Source organism: Panulirus ornatus, chromosome 11 (assembly GCF_036320965.1).
Source record: "Panulirus ornatus isolate Po-2019 chromosome 11, ASM3632096v1, whole genome shotgun sequence".
In the NCBI taxonomy this organism is placed as follows: domain Eukaryota; kingdom Metazoa; phylum Arthropoda; class Malacostraca; order Decapoda; family Palinuridae; genus Panulirus; species Panulirus ornatus.
In genome coordinates, this window is record NC_092234.1 from 19,586,649 (window position 1) to 19,601,513 (window position 14,865).

At 41.4% G+C, this 14,865-nt stretch overlaps 1 protein-coding gene across 1 annotated transcript in view; it reads left to right on the forward strand.

Moving 5' to 3' along the window:
- LOC139751357 (cytoplasmic dynein 2 light intermediate chain 1) overlaps positions 1-12,230 on the forward strand; it is a 55,600-nt gene extending 43,370 nt beyond the window's left edge. Inside the window, exon 10 of the mRNA XM_071666718.1 lies at positions 5,183-12,230. Coding sequence (XP_071522819.1) covers positions 5,183-5,251 — 69 coding nt within the window. The 3' untranslated portion in view covers positions 5,252-12,230. The remainder of the gene's footprint in view (positions 1-5,182) is intronic.
- Positions 12,231-14,865: the final 2,635 nt, after the last annotated feature.

A 14,865-nucleotide genomic window follows, 5' to 3' on the forward strand; every position in this document is an offset into this window, starting at 1 on the left:
ATAAAAAGAGCGTGGTTGAGAGAGCAGAAGAGGGTGTTTTGAAGTGGTTTGGGCACATGGAGAGAATGAGTGAGGAAAGATTGACCAAGAGGATATATGTGTCGGAGGTGGAGGGAACGAGGAGAAGAGGGAGACCAAATTGGAGGTGGAAAGATGGAGTGAAAAAGATTTTGTGTGATTGGGGCCTGAACATGCAGGAGGGTGAAAGGAGGGCAAGTAATAGAGTGAATTGGAGCGATGTGGTATACTGGGGTTGACGTGCTGTCAGTGGATTGAATCAAGGCATGTGAAGCATCTGGGGTAAACCATGGAAAGCTGTGTAGGTATGTATATTTGCGTGTGTGGACGTATGTATATACATGTGTATGGGGGGGGTTGGGCCATTTCTTTCGTCTGTTTCCTTGTGCTACCTCGCAAACGCGGGAGACAGCGACAAAGTATAATAAAAAAAAATAGTTCTCGACTTCCACACATTCTTCAAGGCTCCCAGGATTATTGCCCCCTCCCCCACCCTATGATCCACTTCCGCTTCCATGGTTCCATCCGCTGCCAGATCCACTCCCAGATATCTAAAACACTTTACTTCCTCCAGTTTTTCTCCATTCAAACTTACCTCCCAAATGACTTGACCCTCAACCCTACTGTACCTAATAACCTTGCTCTTATTCACATTTACTCTTAACTTTCTTCTTTCACACACTTTACCAAACTCAGTCACCAGCTTCTGCAGTTTCTCACATGAATCAGCCACCAGCGCTGTATCATCAGCGAACAACAATTGACTCACTTCCCAAGCTCTCTCATCCCCAACAGACTTCATACTTGCCCCTCTTTCCAAAACTCTTGCATTCACCTCCCTAACAACCCCATCCATAAACAAATTAAACAACCATGGAGACATCACACACCCCTGCCGCAAACCAACATTCACTGAGAACCAATCACTTTCCTCTCTTCCTACACGTACACATGCCTTACATCCTCGATAAAAACTTTTCACTGCTTCTAACAACTTGCCTCCCACACCATATATTCTTAATACCTTCCACAGAGCATCTCTATCAACTCTATCATATGCCTTCTCCAGATCCATAAATGCTACATACAAATCCATTTGCTTTTCTAAGTATTTCTCACAAACATTCTTCAAAGCAAACACCTGATCCACACATCCTCTACCACTTCTGAAACCACACTGCTCTTCCCCAATCTGATGCTCTGTACATGCCTTCACCCTCTCAATCAATACCCTCCCATATAATTTACCAGGAATACTCAACAAACTTATACCTCTGAAATTTGAGCACTCACTCTTATCCCCTTTGCCTTTGTACAATGGTACTATGCACGCATTCCGCCAATCCTCAGGCACCTCACCATGAGTCATACATACATTAAATAACCTTACCAACCAGTCAATAATACAGTCACCCCCATTTTTAATAAATTCCACTGCAATACCATCCAAACCTGCTGCTTTGCCGGCTTTCATCTTCCGCAAAGCTTTTACTACCTCTTCTCTGTTTACCAAATCATTTTCCCTAACCCTCTCACTTTGCACACCACCTCGACCAAAACACCCTATATCTGCCACTCTATCATCAAATACATTCAACAAACCTTCAAAATACTCACTCCATCTCCTTCTCACATCACCACTACTTGTTATCACCTCCCCATTTGCACCCTTCACTGAAGTTCCCATTTGCTCCCTTGTCTTACGCACTTTATTTACCTCCTTCCAGAACATCTTTTTATTCTCCCTAAAATTTAATGATATTCTCTCACCCCAACTCTCATTTGCCCTCTTTTTCACCTCTTGCACCTTTCTCTTGACCTCCTGCCTCTTTCTTTTATACATCTCCCACTCATTAGCATTATTTCCCAGCAAAAATCGTCCAAATGCCTCTCTCTTCTCTTTCACTAATAATCTTACTTCTTCATCCCACCACTCACTACCCTTTCTAATCTGTCCACCTCCCACGCTTCTCATGCCGCAAGCATCTTTTGCGCAAGCCATCACTGCTTCCCTAAATACATCCCATTCCTCCCCCACTCCCCTTACCTCCTTTATTCTCACCTTTTTCCATTCTGTACTCAGTCTCTCCTGGGACTTCCTCACACAAGTCTCCTTCCCAAGCTCACTTACTCTCACCACTCTCTTCACCCCAACACTCTCTTCTATTCTGAAAACCTCTACAAATCTCCACCTTCGCCAACACAAGATAATGATCAGACATCCCTCCAGTTGCACCTCTCAGCACATTAACATCCAAAAGTCTCTTTCGCGCGCCTATCAATTAACACGTAATCCAATAACGCTCTCTGGCCATCTCTCCTACTTACATACGTATACTTATGTATATCTCTCTTTTTAAACCAGGTATTCCCAATCACCAGTCCTTTTTCAGCACATAAATCTACAAGCTCTTCACCATTACCATTTACAACACTGAACTCCCCATGTATACCAAGTATTCCCTCAACTGCCACATTACTCACCTTTGCATTCAAATCACCCATCACTATAACCTCTCTTGCATCAAAACTACTAACACACTCATTCAGCTGCTCCCAAAACACTTGCCTCTCATGATCTTTCTTCTCATGCCCAGGTGCATATGCACCAATAATCATCCATCTCTCTCCATCAACTTTCAGTTTTACCCATATCAATCTAGAATTTACTTTCTTACACTCTATCACATACTCCCACCACTCCTGTTTCAGGTGTGGTGCTACTCCTTCCCTTGCTCTTGTCCTCTCACTAACTCCTGACTTTACTCCCAAGACATTCCCAAACCACTCTTCCCCTTTACCCTTGAGCTTCGTTTCACTCAGAGCCAAAACATCCAGGTTCCTTTCCTCAAACATACTACCTATCTCTCCTTTTTTCACATCTTGGTTACATCCACCCACATTTAGACACTCCAATCTGAGCCTTCAAGGAGGATGAGCACTCCCCGTGTGACTCCTTCTTCTGTTTCCCCTTTTAGAAAGTCAAAATACAAGGAGGGGAGGGTTTCCAGCCCCCCTGCTCCCGTCCCCTTTAGTCGCCTTCTACGACACGTGAGGAATGCGTGGGAAGTATTCTTCTCCCCTATCCCCAGGGGTATATTACACTTATTTGCTGTTTCCCGCGTCAGCGAGGTAGCACTAGGAAACAAACGAAGAAAGACCTGTCCACTCATATACACACATATATACATACACGTACATATACATATCAACATATACACATACGCAGACATATGTACATAGTCATGCTTGCCTTCATCCACTCTCGGCACCAACCCACCCCACAGGAAACAGCATCGCCTCCAACTGTGTCAGCGAGGTAGCGCCAGGAAAAAAAAAAAGCCACATTCGTTCACACTCAGTCTCTAGCCATCATGTGCAATGCACAGAAACCACAGATCCACATCCAGACCCCACAGACCTTTCCATGGTTTGCCCCAGATGTTTCACATGCTCTGGTTCAGTCCATTGACTGTGCGTCGACCCCAGTATACCACATTATTCCAATTCACTCTATTCCTTGCACACCTTTCACCCTCATGCATGTTCAGGCCCCAGTCATTCAAAATCTTTTTCACTCCATCTTTCCACATTCAGTTTGGTTTCCCGCTTCTCCTTATTTCCTCCACCTCTGACACATATATCCTCTTTGTCAACCATTCCTCACTCATTCTCCATATGTTCAAACCATTTCAACACCCCCTCTTCTTCCCTCTCAACCACTTTTTTTATTACCACACATCTGTCTTACCCTTTCATTATTTATTTGATCAATCCATCTCACACCACATATTGTCCGCAAACATTTAATTTCCAACACATCCATCCTCCTCCGTACTACCCTATCTATAGCTCATGCCTCGCAACCATGTAATGTTGTTGGTACTACTGTTCCTTCAAACATACCCAATTTTGCTCTCCAAGATAACGTTCTATCCTTCCACACATTCTTCATCGCTCTCAGAACCTTTGCCCTCTCGCCCAACCTGTGACTCCCTTTGACTTCCATGCTAAGTCCACTCCCAGATATCTAAAACACTTCACTTCCTTCACTTTTTCCCCATTCAAACTCTCATCCCAACTAACTCCTCCCTCAGCCCTGCTGAAGCTAATAACCTTGCTCGTATTCACATTTACTCTCAACTTTCTCCTTTCACACACTTTTCCAGACTCAGTCACCAACTTCTGCAGTTTCTCACTCGGATCAGCCACCAGCGCTGTATCATCAGTGAATAACAACTGACTCACTTCACAGTCCCTCTCACACCCTTGCTGCAGACTGATCTTCATTGGGAACCAGTCACTCTCCTCTCTTCCTACTTGTAAACATACCTTACACCCTTGATAAAAACTTCTCTCTGCTTCTAGCAGCTTACCTCCCACATCATATACTCTTAAGACCCTCCACAAAGCATCTCTGTCAGCCCTGTTATATACCTTGTCCAGATCCACAAATGCTACATACAAATCCATCTTTTTCTAAATATTTCTCACACATTCTTCAAAGAAAACACCTGATCCACACATCCTGTACCACTTCTGCAACCACACTGGTCCTCCCCATTCTTTTACTTTGTTCATGCCTTCACCCTCTCAGTCAATACCCTCCCATACAATTTTCATGGAATACTCAACAAACAAACCTCTGTAGTTTGAACAGAACCCAGAGGGAGACCACTGTTGATAGGATAAGTTGCCATTCCACCAACAACTGCTGTGGTAGATCTACCAGAGAGGAAGCTATGTAATAGGAAAGAGAGAGAAGCTTAAAAATACTAAAGGGAGTAAAGAAAGTAGAGACTTACACCATACACTTTCATGTGATTTGGAGATGTCAAGGACCTTGATCATTGTAGGGATAGTTATTTCACAGAGGAAGGCTAAGGGTGAAGAGTGATGCATGTAGATTATTGAAGTAAAGTAATCTAATTTTTTGTAAACTAGAAGTCATAGATTGATAATTCTGCTGCTGCCATACAACAGTTGCATTGATCATTATTAGGATTACAGATTTATGCTGGTGTTTGTAATTAGTGAGGTTAACATTAATTTTTAAATCTACAAGTCAAACTACCTATCTTTTAACTTTAAGGCATATACATATTTTAATGGTCTAAGATTTTGATGCCTTTATGTAATTCCTTTAATGTTGTGATTCCAACAGGAGCTGGAGAGAATCCGCCGTGAGGTTGGACGCAGCACTTCAAGATGGGCAGATCTTGACTTATCATAGGTCAGTACACATTTCACCAATCATTTATTACCAATCACAAAGTTATCTGGCTGTTCTTGCCACATGGATATATTCTGATTGAAATGTCTAAGAATGTGTTACTTATTTTTGATTGCATGTATTTTTGGATATGAAATGTCAAGCAGTTATGTATATAAGTATCATGCATATTTTGTACACTTGTCATATCTGATATCTAAAAATAAAATATTGAATTTGACAATAGAACAACTTATTTCCCTTTTCTCTTAAGTATGCTCAAGTATACTTTGATTATAGTTTATCACTGTTCTCTACATGAAGACTAAAATTTATGACCGAAAAACAGAGTTATCAGGCTTAACAGGGTTAAGGAACACTTCAGTTGGGGTGTGTGTGAATGGAGAAAATCTGGCAGAAGTGAAGTGATTTGGATATCTTAATGGACATGACAGCAATTGGAACCATGGAAGAAAAAGTGGGTCATATGGTGGGTGAGTGGGTGCAGGTTCTGGAAATATTGAAGAATGTGTGAAAAGAGAGGTCATTTATCTGGGAAAGCGAAAATGGGTTTATTGTATAGATGTGAAGTATGGACTATAGTTGAAAATATGTGGAGGGTGGATGTAATGTTTGAGGACAATATGTGGAGAGGTAGTTTGATCGAAGAAGTAATAAAATGGTAAGAAAGAGATGTGGTATTATTATAAGTGTGGTTGAAAAAGCTGGTGTGGGTGTGCTAAAATGGTGTGTATGTATGGAGAGAATGTGTGAGGAGAGGTTGATGAACGATACAAGTCAGAACTGAGGGGACAAAGAGAATGGGGAAACCAAATCAAAGATGGAAAGATGGAGTGAAAAAGGTTTGGGGTACCCAAGGCCTGAATATGCAGGATGGTGTAAGATGTGCACAAGATTGATTTAAATGGGGAGATGTGGTAAATGGCAACATGCCATCAATGGACTGAACCAGGCCATATGAAGTAGTCTCAGTAAACCACAAAAAGATTCATAAGGCCTGTAGTCGATAGTGGGTTTCATTTTGATGCACTACACATGAGAGCTAGAGAATGGATGTGAATGAATGTTACATTTCATCCGTTTCTGGTGCTAACTTACTAATGTGAAATATGGTGAACAAATATGGAAGCAGAATTGAGTCATAGGGTGGGGGAGAGGGCAAAGGTTCTGGGAGAGATGAAGAATGTGTGGAAGGAGAGAACGTTATCTCGCAGAGCAAAAATGGGTATGTTTGAAGGAATAGTGGTTCCAACAATATTATATGGTTGTGAGGCATGGATTATAGATAAGGTTGTTCAGAGGAGGGTGGATGTGTTGGAAATGAAATGTATGAGGACAACGTGTTGTGAGTTGGTTTGATCGAGTAAGTAATGAAAGGGTAAGAGAGATGTGTGGAAATAAAAAGAGTATGGTTGAGAAAGTAGAAGAGGGTGCATTGAAATGGTTTTGGACATATGGAGAGAAAGAGTGGGGAAAGATTGACAAGGAGGATATATGTGTCAGAGGTGGAGGGAACAAGGAGAAGCAGGAGACCAAATTGGAGGTGGAAGGATGGAGTAAAAAATATTTTGAGCAATTGGGGTCTGAACATACAGAAGGGTGAGGCACAAGGAATAGAGTGAATTGGAATGATATGGTATGCTGGGGTTGATGTGCTGTCAGTGTGCTGAACCAGGGTACGTGAATGCCTGTGGGGCCTGGATGTGGATAGGGAGCTGTGGTTTTGGTGCATGACACATGACAACTATATACTGAGTGTGAACAAATGTGGCTTTTATATCTATTGCTGGTGCTACCTTGCTGAAGCAGGGGATAGTGATGCTGTTTTTCTGTGGTCCGGGGTAGCAACAGGAATGAAGGCAAGCAAGTAGGCAAGCAAGTATGAATATGTACATGTGTATGTATGTGATGTCTGTGCATGTATATGTATGTATATGTTAATATGTATTTATTTATTATATTTATTAATTTTGCCTTGTCGCTGTCTCCCGCGTTAGCGAGGTAGCACAAGAAAACAGACGAAAGAATGGCCCAACCCACACATGTATATACATACACGTCCACACACGCAAATATACATACCTGTACATCTCAACGTATACATATATATACACACACAGACATATACATATATACACATGTACATAATTCATACTGTCTGCCTTTATTCATTCCCATCGCCACCCCGCCACACATGAAATAACAACCACCTCCCCCAAATGTGCGCGAGGTAGCGCTAGGAAAAGACAACAAAGGCCACTTTCGTTCACACTCAGTCTCTAGCTGTCATGTAATAATGCACCGAAACCACAGCTCCCCCTCCACATCCAGGCCCCACAGAACTTTCCATGGTTTACTCCAGATGCTTCACATGCCCTGGTTCAATCCAATGACAGCACGTTGGCCCCGGTATACCACATCGTTCCAATTCACTCTATTCCTTGCACGCCTTTCACCCTCCTGTATGTTCAGACCCCGATCACTCAAAATCTTTTTCACTCCATCTTTCCACCTCCAATGTGGTCTTCCACTTCTCCTCATTCCCTCCACCTCTGACACATATATCCTCTTGGTCAATCTTTCCTCACTCATTCTCTCCATGTGACCAAACCATTTCAAAACACCCTCTTCTGCTCTCTCAACCACACTTTTTATTACCACAAATCTCTCTTACCCTATTATTACTTACTCGATCCAACCACCTCACACCACATATTGTCCTCAAACATCTCATTTCCAGCACATCCACCCTCCTCTGCACAACTCTATCCATAGCCCACGCCTCGCAGCCATATAACATTGTTGGAACCACTATTCCTTCAAACATACCCATTTTTGCTTTCCGAGATTAATGTTCTCGACTTCCACACATTTTTCAACATTCCCAGAACTTTTGCCCCTTCCCCCACCCTATGATTCACTTCCGCTTCCATTGTTCCATCCGCTGCCAAATCTACTCCCAGATATCTAAAACACTTCACTTCCTCCAGTTTTTTTCCATTCAAACTTACCTCCCAATTGACTTGTCCCTCAACCCTACTGTACCTAATAACCTTGCTCTTATTCACATTTACTCTCAGCTTTCTTCTTTCACACACTTTACCAAACTCAGTCACCAGCTTCTGCAGTTTCTCACACGAATCAGCCACCAGCGCTGTATCATCAGCAAACAACAACTGACTCACTTCCCAACCTCTCTCATCCACAACACACTGCATACTTGCCCCCTTTTCCAAAACCCTTGCATTCACCTACCTAACAACCCCATCTATAAACAAATTAAACAACCAAGGAGACGTCACACACCCCTGCTGCAATCTTACATTCACCTAGAACCAATCACTTTCCTCTCTTCCTACACGTACACATGCCTTACATCCTCGATAAAAACTTTTCACTGCTTCTAACAACTTTCCTCACACACCATGTATTCTTAATACCTTCCACAGAGCATCTCTATCAACTCTATCATATGCCTTCTCCAGATCCATAAATGCTACATACAAATCCATTTGCTTTTCTAACTATTTCTCACATACATTCTTCAAAGCAAACACCTGATCCACACATCCTCTACCACTTCTGGAACCACACTGCTCTTCGCCAATCTGATGCTCTGTATATGCCTTCACCCTCTCAATCAATACCCTCCCATATAATTTACCAGGAATACTCAACAAACTTATACCTCTGTAATTTGAGCACTAACTTTTATCCCCTTTGCCTTTGTACAATGGCACTATGCAAGCATTCCGCCAATCCTCAGGCACCTCACCATGAGTCATACATACATTAAATAACCTTACCAACCAGTCAACAATACAGTCACCCCCTTTTTTAATAAATTCTATTGCAATACCATCCAAACGTGCTGCCTTGCTGGCTTTCATCTTCTGCAAAGCTTTTACTACCTCTTCCCTGTTTACCAAATCCTTTTCCCTAACCCTCTCACTTTGCATGCCACCTCAACCAAAACACCCTATATCTGCCACTCTATTATCAAACACATTCAACAAACCTTCAAAATACTCACTCCATCTCCTCACATCACCACTACTTGTTATCACCTCCCTATTAGCCCCCTTCACTGAAGTTCCCATTGATTCCCTTGTCTTACGCACTTTATTTACCTCCTTCCAAAACATCTTTTTATTCTCCCTAAAATTTAATGATACTTTCTCACCCCAACTCTCATTTGCCCTCTTTTTCACCTCTTGCACCTTTCTCTTGACCTCCTGCCTCTTCCTTTTATACATCTCCCACTCATTTGCATTATTTCCCTGCAAAAATTGTCCAAATGCCTCTCTCTTCTCTTTCACTGATAATCTTGCTTCTTCATCCCACCACTCACTACCCTTTCTAATCTGCCCATCTCCCACGCTTCTCATGCCACAAGCATCTTTTGCGCAAGCCATCACTGCTTCCCTAAATACATCCCATTCCTCCCCCACTCCCCTTACCTCCTTTGTTCTCACCTTTTTCCATTCTGTACTCAGTCTCTCCTGGTACTTACTCACACAAGTCTCCTTCCCAAGCTCACTTACTCTCACCGCTCTCTTCACCCCCAACATTCTCTTCTTTACTGTAAACCTCTACATATCTTCACCTTCTCCTCCACAAGATAATGATCAGACATCCCTCCAGTTGCACCTCTCGGCCCATTAACATCCAAAAGTCTCTCTTTCGCGCGCCTATCAATTAACACGTAATCCAATAATGCTCTCTGGCCATCTCTCCTACTTACATATGTATACTTATGTATATCTCTCTTTTTAAACCAGGTATTCCCAATCACCAGTCCTTTTTCAGCACATAAATCTACAAGCTCTTCACTATTTCTATTTACAACACTGAACACCCCATGTACACCAATTATTCCCTCAACTGCCACATCACTCACCTTTCCATTCAAATCACCCATCACTATAACCTGGTCTCGTGCATCAAAACTACTAACACACTCAATCAGCTGCTCCCAAAACATTTACCTCTCATGATCTTTCTTCTCATGCCCAGGTGCATAGGTACCAATAATCACCCATCTCTCTCCATCCACTTTCAGTTTTACCCATATCTATCTAGAGTTTACTCTCTTACACTCTATCACATACTCCCACCACTCCTGTTTCAGTAGTGCCTCTCCTTCCCTTGTTCTCATCCTCTCACTAACCCCTGACTTTACTCCCAAGACATTCCCAAACCACTCTTCCCCTTTACTCCCAAGACATTCCCAAACCACTCTTCCTCTTACTTTACTCCCAAGACATTCCCAAACCACTCTTCCCCTTTACCTCTTCTCCTTCCCCTTTGCTCTGTACATTATGTTTTAATATTTTGTGACCTTAGCCATTCTTTAAATCACTTGATAATGGTTTAAGAAATTGAAAATATTGAGTAAAATTGAGAAACATTGGACTGTACTTTGCATTAATTGTGATACTGAATATGTAAACCTGGGAGTACTTTGTGTAGTTGGATGGCATTATAGATGAAAAACACAGATGTGATATTCCATTAACCCCGTGAAAGAGAAAAGTGAGGTATATGGACAGTAAATATGGGGTAAGAATGTGTGGTTGGAAAATGTATACAAGAAAGCAATAAGAGTTCAAGAGGAAAAAACGGGGGTTTAAAAGGAGTGCAAATGAGAGTTGGGGTGAGCAAACATTAGCAAATTCAGGGAGATTAAGAAAATATTTTGCAAGGTCAATATTGAGAAAAAACAAGTGAACAAATGAGAATATCAGTAAAGGGGACAAATGGGGAAGTAGTGGCAGGCAATGATGGGGTGAAGAGAAGTTGGCTGAGTGGAAGATTTAATCAAAATATATGCCTTAAGCTAAAAAGTGATCTATGCAAAGGTTCCACATGTAAATCCCTTTAGAAAACTAGCGAAGACACTATTTTTTTGTGATGGGCAAAAATGGGGAACCAAGTGGTAACAAAACGTCTCTGTTTTCCCATACCAATACACTACCACCACTATTTTCTGTGGATTCACAGTGCACACATTTTCCAAATGATTACTCGAGGTCTTGAGGATTGGGGATAAGTTATTTTTCCATTGTCCAAATCTTTTTCATCTTTGAGAAAACATGTTTAACTGAAAAATTGGTTCCATGGCAACACAGTAAAAAAAGAAAAAAAAAATCCATGTATAGATGGCTTACATCACTGCCTCTGAAATTAATGAACCAGCAAGCATTAGTGTGTTGATATCTTGCATTCCACTCACTTTCTCATCACTACTGAACCCAGTAACACAGGAAAACTCATGTAATAGTTCTGTGTTAAACTTAGGTCTAAAAACCATTTGAAACTTGTTTTACGAGGCTCATTTCAAATGTCCAAGGTCTTGAGAGTGACATGACCACAGGTCAAGTTCTGAACAAATATATCATGAAAAATTACCACAGTTGATCAATCAACCAATTCCACTTGTTCAAGTTTATCATCATCCTGACCGACTATGGAAGAAAATGTTTGGTTTCTCTGATAGTAGATTTTGTTTGAAATCAAACTGTGGTCATAACTCCAACAGCTGAAATATCTTTGATCTTTGGAAAAACTTAGCGGAAGATTGCTGCTTTGATCGTCCATAAAATCGAACAAGTTATACACAGGAGTTTTCAATAGAGTTTTTCAGTACATAAGGCACTTGCTACCACTTACATGAATATTTTTCACTAGGAAAATATTAAACTACAGGCATCTGTGCCAACTATCTATTCTTATTATCACAATAGTAGTCTATTGGCATACAGTATCCCAATAATTATTTACTGGTAATTTTAACAAAATCACAAAATTCTTTCAGTTCTTCTGTTCTAACAGTAAAGGTATAGATTGAGAAAGAAATTATTCTCAAGTTCCCATATCATTAGATATATCAAACAGCATTATGAACAATGTGAGCACCACAACCAATCCCAATGAAATTATCATTTCCTCCTTTTCTTTGTCTCGAATAAAGTACCATATGTGTTATCACATAAGGTTATTTAATGTATGTATGACTCATGGTGAGGTGCCTGAGGATTGGCGGAATGCGTGCATAGTGCCATTGTACAAAGGCAAAGGGGATAAGAGTGAGTGCTCAAATTACAGAGGTATAAGTTTGTTGAGTATTCCTGGTAAATTATATGGGAGGGTATTGATTGAGAGGGTGAAGGCATGTACAGAGCATCAGATTGGGGAAGAGCAGTGCGGTTTCAGAAGTGGTAGAGGATGTGTGGATCAGGTGTTTGCTTTGAAGAATGTATGTGAGAAATACTTAGAAAAGCAAATGGATTTGTATGTAGCATTTATGGATCTGGAGAAGGCATATGATAGAGTTGATAGAGATGCTCTGTGGAAGGTATTAAGAATATATGGTGTGGGAGGCAAGTTGTTAGAAGCAGTGAAAAGTTTTTATCGAGGATGTAAGGCATGTGTACGTGTAGGAAGAGAGGAAAGTGATTGGTTCTCAGTGAATGTAGGTTTGCGGCAGGGGTGTGTGATGTCTCCATGGTTGTTTAATTTGTTTATGGATGGGGTTGTAAGGGAGGTAAATGCAAGAGTCCTGGAAAGAGGGGCAAGTATGAAGTCTGTTGAGGATGAGAGAGCTTGGGAAGTGAGTCAGTTGTTGTTCGCTGATGATACAGCGCTGGTGGCTGATTCATGTGAGAAACTGCAGAAGCTGGTGACTGAGTTTGGTAAAGTGTGTGGAAGAAGAAAGTTGAGAGTAAATGTGAATAAGAGCAAGGTTATTAGGTACAGTAGGGGTGAGGGTCAAGTCAATTGGGAGGTGAGTTTGAATGGAGAAAAACTGGAGGAAGTGAAGTGTTTTAGATATCTGGGAGTGGATCTGTCAGCGGATGGAACCATGGAAGCGGAAGTGGATCATAGGGTGGGGGAGGGGGCGAAAATTTTGGGAGCCTTGAAAAATGTGTGGAAGTCGAGAACATTATCTCGGAAAGCGAAAATGGGTATGTTTGAGGGAATAGTGGTTCCAACAATGTTGTATGGTTGCGAGGCGTGGGCTATGGATAGAGATGTGCGCAGGAGGATGGATGTGCTGGAAATGAGATGTTTGAGGACAATGTGTGGTGTGAGGTGGTTTGATCGAGTAAGTAACGTAAGGGTAAGAGAGATGTGTGGAAATAAAAAGAGCGTGGTTGAGAGAGCAGAAGAGGGTGTTTTGAAATGGTTTGGGCACATGGAGAGAATGAGTGAGGAGAGATTGACCAAGAGGATATATGTGTCGGAGGTGGAGGGAACGAGGAGAAGAGGGAGACCAAATTGGAGGTGGAAAGATGGAGTGAAAAAGATTTTGTGTGATCGGGGCCTGGACATGCAGGAGGGTGAAAGGAGGGCAAGGAATAGAGTGAATTGGAGTCATGTGGTATACAGGGGTTGACGTGCTGTCAGTGGATCGAATCAAGGCATGTGAAGCGTCTGGGGTAAACCATGGAAAGCTGTGTAGGTATGTATATTTGCATGTGTGGACGTGTGTATGTACATGTGTATGGGGGGGGGGGTTGGTTGGGCCATTTCTTTCGTCTGTTTCCTTGCGCTACCTCGCAAACGCGGGAGACAGCGACAAAGTATAAAAAAAAAAAAAAAAAAAAAAATGTGTTATCACCACAAAAAGCACTCAGTTTACTTTTAAGACTATGCTATTCAATTGTGTCAGCCCAATATTTCAAAACATAAGAGGTTTCTCCTGACTATGTTAAAGTCAGTCTTACTTGAGTATCTCGAGGAAGCCTAAAGAATTAATACTGGAAATATCTTTGTTACCAGATCTACCAGTATCAGATAATATTACTAACACTTCCTTTTAGGTTACATAAATTTATCACCATTCTTTGTTTGTTCTTGCTCACCCACATATAGGTTCAGTCTGTCCAGATCATTTTCAAGTCATTAGATCTGAAGCTTTAGTTCTCTTTAACCATGTGATAGGCCCACAAACCTTCTTACACCTTTAAATCGTTAGAGCTAGGTATAAAACTCTTGCAATAATCTGTTAGACTGTTACTTTATGAAGCACAGTAATAAGCAATTAAGTTTCTCATCTTAGGTCTTAGCAATATAGGTATCATTTGCTCCACTATGTCCAAAGCTAAAGTTTGAATCAAACTTCTCATACATTATGCGAGTTTTTGAAAAAATTGATATTTAACTTGCAAGTATCCATTGAGTGGATATCTTATGGTCAGAATAGATTTTTCATAAATTTGACAACAAAAATTCTCTCTCTTCGCAACACTTTCCACATCCAAGCTCAAGCAACACTACTGTGTTTCATGTCACCCATGGGAGAGGACACTCAGTGGGTGTTTGAGAAAATCATTTTGATGGTCAAATATGTGAGAGAGAGAGAGGGTGGGAGGTGTGTGGACAGTATTTGCAAAGTAACTGGAAGTTATAAAAGAGGAAGTGTTGGGAAATTATGAAGGTGCAACAGCTGAAAATGAGGGTAACTGAGAGATGCAATCACATAAGAAACTACAGCTGAACTTTAGTAAAAACAAGAAAATGTTTAGGAAGGTGAAGTGTAAATAAAACATGAGAACAAATGGGAGCATCAGCATGGGAAGCAGATGGGGAAGTGGTATGACATGGTGAGA